Below are 3,559 nucleotides of genomic sequence, written 5' to 3'. Positions count from 1 at the left end.
AGGCTCTAGGTATTTCTTTGCAATACTAGTAGTGTGTCTTTATACTAACACTATGCGTGTACGCTTACTCTAATAGTAATTTAAATTAATTTTAAGTTTATTTATAATAAAGCTTACTATTATTTAAATGTAAGTTTTTTACTATCTATAAAGTTTTTAATTTTAAGTGTGTGTTTAGTAAAGTAGCTTTAAAAAGGCTTAAAAGTGCCTAAAAAGTTTTTTACTATTAGTATAGTAAAAGTAATTTAAAGTAATATTAAAAGTAATTTAGTAGTTAGTAAAAGTTAATTAAAACTAATAGTTTTTAATCTAGTTAGCTACTTAATTTATACTTTTAATTAAGTAACTTAGTTTTTTAAAGCTATGTTACTATCTTAAAGAATTAGAAAGCGTTTTAGCTACTAATCTTAGAGGGCTGTAACGCTGTTTTCTAAGGTTAACTTGCCACAAAAGTTCTCTAATCCCGCACTAGATAGCTAAAGCCTATGCGCTCTTCGGATTACCTACCTTAGCTAGCGCAGGCGCCGCTAGCTACAGGGATTAATTATGTCTCCTGTTAGTAACGCGGCGACCCTAACGTTACTTGCTCTTCTTCACGCCAGCAGCATGTTAACCTAAAAGGAGGCTGCTCTGCTTGCATACTTAAAGCACTTCACTCGCCCTTTACAGACATACAGGCATGCACCGCCTCCTGCTTTTTTTTTCCCTTCACCTAGTTAGCTACACGGCTGCCCTCTGCTGCGCTTTTCCACTAGCAGTGTCTACGGTAACCCCTCCCGCACGTCTCTCCGTACCAATGCGCCATGCGACGACGCCTACCGGTCAAAGACTCTTCTGAGGAGAGCGAATATGCGGACTCCGACGTAGACGACGGTGCCGGGTCGGATACAGATCTGACAGACGTCGGAACATGTAGTGACGAGGATACTGACAGGGTGTGGCTCTTCGCTGAAAAAGACTATCTGCCTAAGTACTACCACTAACAGCTAGAAGCGTTCAATGAAACAGAGTACACTAAAGAGGACTACAAAGATAGCAGTACTCGCCTGCTAGACTGCATGGAAGATTAGTGGAACTAGTAGATTGCAACCGGCCTCGCAATTCAGGATATGCGATGCTGACGCAGTATAGATGCTGGACATTCCTTAGGAAAGACCACCTCTGTGACTATGCGACCGTGTCTGTCTGCACTCTGCACACGTTCTTTGACTGGCTACTCAGTCACTGCCAAGGGAAGGGAGGAAGGAGACGCAGAGGAACTAAGTACGCTAGCTCCCTAGGGACGTACTGGAAGGTATACCGGCTGGTATATGAGAGAGCAGCGGGTTTTAAGCTAGATGGAAAAATGAACCGGAGCATGCACAAGGTATTTACTTCCCGCTTCTAACTTTATAAGTGTGTTAAGTCTAACATCACTGTAGGTGCTAAGGAAGCTAACTAAAAAGCACAGCTTAAAGAAGGTAGGGCAAGATAAGGCTTGTATGTATGTAGAGGATCTGAATCTAGTGCTACAAACAAACCTAGCAACAACTGAAAAGAGATATCCCCACGGACGCTGTAGGATCCAGGTTCAGTTATATCTACAGATAGCAGGCTTTACAGTGAATCGGCCGCAAGCTAACTACTGTTCTTAATTTGTAACACTTTTACGCTTAGTAATAGTTTATATTACTATTAATAGTTAAAGCTAAAGTTTTACTACTAATGTATACCTTTTACTATTCTAAGCTCTGCTTTTCTAAGACATTTATGAATTAGCGTAGTATGTTATAACGTACTTCATGGGCAAGTTGCTTACACACCTAAGTTGCTTACTTTTGCTAAAACCCTACTACACTACTCTTTTTATACTAATGCATTTCTAACAACACTACTTAAATGTGTTAAAAGAATGTTAGATGTAGCTTACACTTTAAGCTTTTAAATAAAATATAATACTTTTTAAGTAACATGCTACAGCTATTTATAAAGTCTTTTAAAAGATAATAAGTAACTAACACACTAGATAACCTTTTTAAGCTAATTATATAGCTAACTTATAAAAGCTAGATAATAATAAAAAGTAGGTAATTCTTTAGCACATACTTAAGCTAAATGCGCAAGGATTTCCCCTCTAGCTAGCAGCTATAGCTAATATAGCTAATTCTTTACACACTAAGTATAATATAAGCTATATTAGCATAAACTAGCTTAATATATTTATTAAGTGTTACTTAAAGCTTAAAGTAAAGTTTAAGTGTAAGTATAACTATAAAAAAGCTTTTTATAAGAATTTTATAGTAATTTAAAGCTAGTTTAACCTTATAAAAAATATTAAAGCTAAGTATAGTATCTAAAATAATAATATATACAACTTTAATAAAATAAAGTTTATAATAGGCTAGATATTTACTAAAGTAGTTGTTATAAGTTTAAAGAAATAAGGACAGCTAAAAGTAGTTTAGCTAGGTAACTAAAAGTAGATAACAGCTATCTAGAGCATTAATGCTAAAAAGTAGGCTATTTTACTTTTTATTATTTTTTAAAGTAGTAACTACTTTTTAAACTAGTATAAAAAGAAAATTTTACTTTAAAATTAAGTTATTATAATCTCTAAGCACAGCTAAACTACTAATTAGCTTAGTCTAGACTAGTTAAAGCACTTTAATGTGTATATAAAAAAGTGTACTATTAGCAGCTACTATCTACTAGTTATTAATAGCTCTAAAAGCTATAACTTACTTTATTTTTAGTAATACTATAAAAATAATAAAATTATTACTATTTATATGCTTTTTTACTTATTACACTTTTTATAGCTACTTAATGTAGGTTATTTTACTCTTTTAAAAAACATATATAAGCGCTAAGCTAAAAACCTTATATGTAACTAAATTACTTATATTATAAAAATAAAGTTTCTGCTATGCTTTAAAGTAGCTTATTAGCAGAGCTTGCTCTGCTTATTATTAGCGGAGCTTGCTCCGCTCCTTTCTGTGGACTTTGGTTTTCTTCGGTTAGGGCTTGGCAGCCAAGAATTACTGCTTTCAGCCTTTTTGGGCTCACGTAAGCATAAAAACGGCAGATCCTCGGATAATTATTTCCTGCGCGAAAACCAAAACCTCGCTGCGCGTGTTGTCTAATACCCGTCTAATACCTCCTGCTACAACCCACAACATGGTACCTCTGCTATTCAACGCTAATAAACCTCCCCCACTCTGCGATGATTGTCATCACCCTATGGATCCACAGAGAGACAGGACGTTCCTCCGATGGAAGGTTCGATGTGCGCCCTGCAATACACGAATCCAGGTGTCAGATTGAAGCACTGTTTCTGGGCTTCCTGAGATGAATGATGGGTTTGGATATGATGTATAGGATGATTGATTAATTTTATTAATTGTGTTTTTGTTTATCAATCCTTTTTCTGCTCTACTCGTGTTGCTCGGCTTTTTGTTCTGCCGATCCGAGTCCCTCGCGCACTAGCCCTATGCGCGACCAGCTTGCAACATGCTGCAATTTGCTGCAATTTGCTGTAACATGCTGCAATTTGCTGCAATTTGCTGCAACATGCTGTAAC

At 36.0% G+C, this 3,559-nt stretch overlaps 2 protein-coding genes across 2 annotated transcripts; both read left to right on the top strand.

Moving 5' to 3' along the window:
* The first annotated feature begins 666 nt into the window (after positions 1–666).
* Positions 667–1,229, top strand: BDR25DRAFT_308166 (uncharacterized protein). The gene is made up of 2 exons (XM_033690982.1): positions 667–935; positions 994–1,229. Exon 1 carries the CDS (start codon positions 680–682, stop codon positions 836–838), a length of 159 nt encoding a protein of 52 aa, XP_033539557.1. The 5' UTR covers positions 667–679; the 3' UTR covers positions 839–935; positions 994–1,229.
* Positions 1,006–1,638, top strand: BDR25DRAFT_123116 (uncharacterized protein). Its single transcript, XM_033683730.1, has 2 exons — positions 1,006–1,366; positions 1,422–1,638. Exons 1-2 carry the CDS (start codon positions 1,115–1,117, stop codon positions 1,632–1,634), a joined length of 465 nt encoding a protein of 154 aa, XP_033539556.1. The 5' UTR covers positions 1,006–1,114; the 3' UTR covers positions 1,635–1,638.
* Positions 1,639–3,559: the final 1,921 nt, after the last annotated feature.

This window comes from Lindgomyces ingoldianus (assembly GCF_010093535.1).
Source record: "Lindgomyces ingoldianus strain ATCC 200398 unplaced genomic scaffold BDR25scaffold_74, whole genome shotgun sequence".
In the NCBI taxonomy this organism is placed as follows: Eukaryota; Fungi; Ascomycota; class Dothideomycetes; order Pleosporales; family Lindgomycetaceae; genus Lindgomyces; species Lindgomyces ingoldianus.
This window is presented reverse-complemented; position numbering and strand designations above follow the sequence as displayed.

Bases quoted from the DNA above. Each gene is read 5' to 3' on its own strand.
- BDR25DRAFT_123116 (XM_033683730.1), top strand. From the start codon at position 1,115: ATGCTGACGCAGTATAGATGCTGGACATTCCTTAGGAAAGACCACCTC. The intron at 1,367-1,421 runs GTATTTACTTCC...ACATCACTGTAG, and splicing joins TGAACCGGAGCATGCACAAG to GTGCTAAGGAAGCTAACTAA.
- BDR25DRAFT_308166 (XM_033690982.1), top strand. From the start codon at position 680: ATGCACCGCCTCCTGCTTTTTTTTTCCCTTCACCTAGTTAGCTACACG.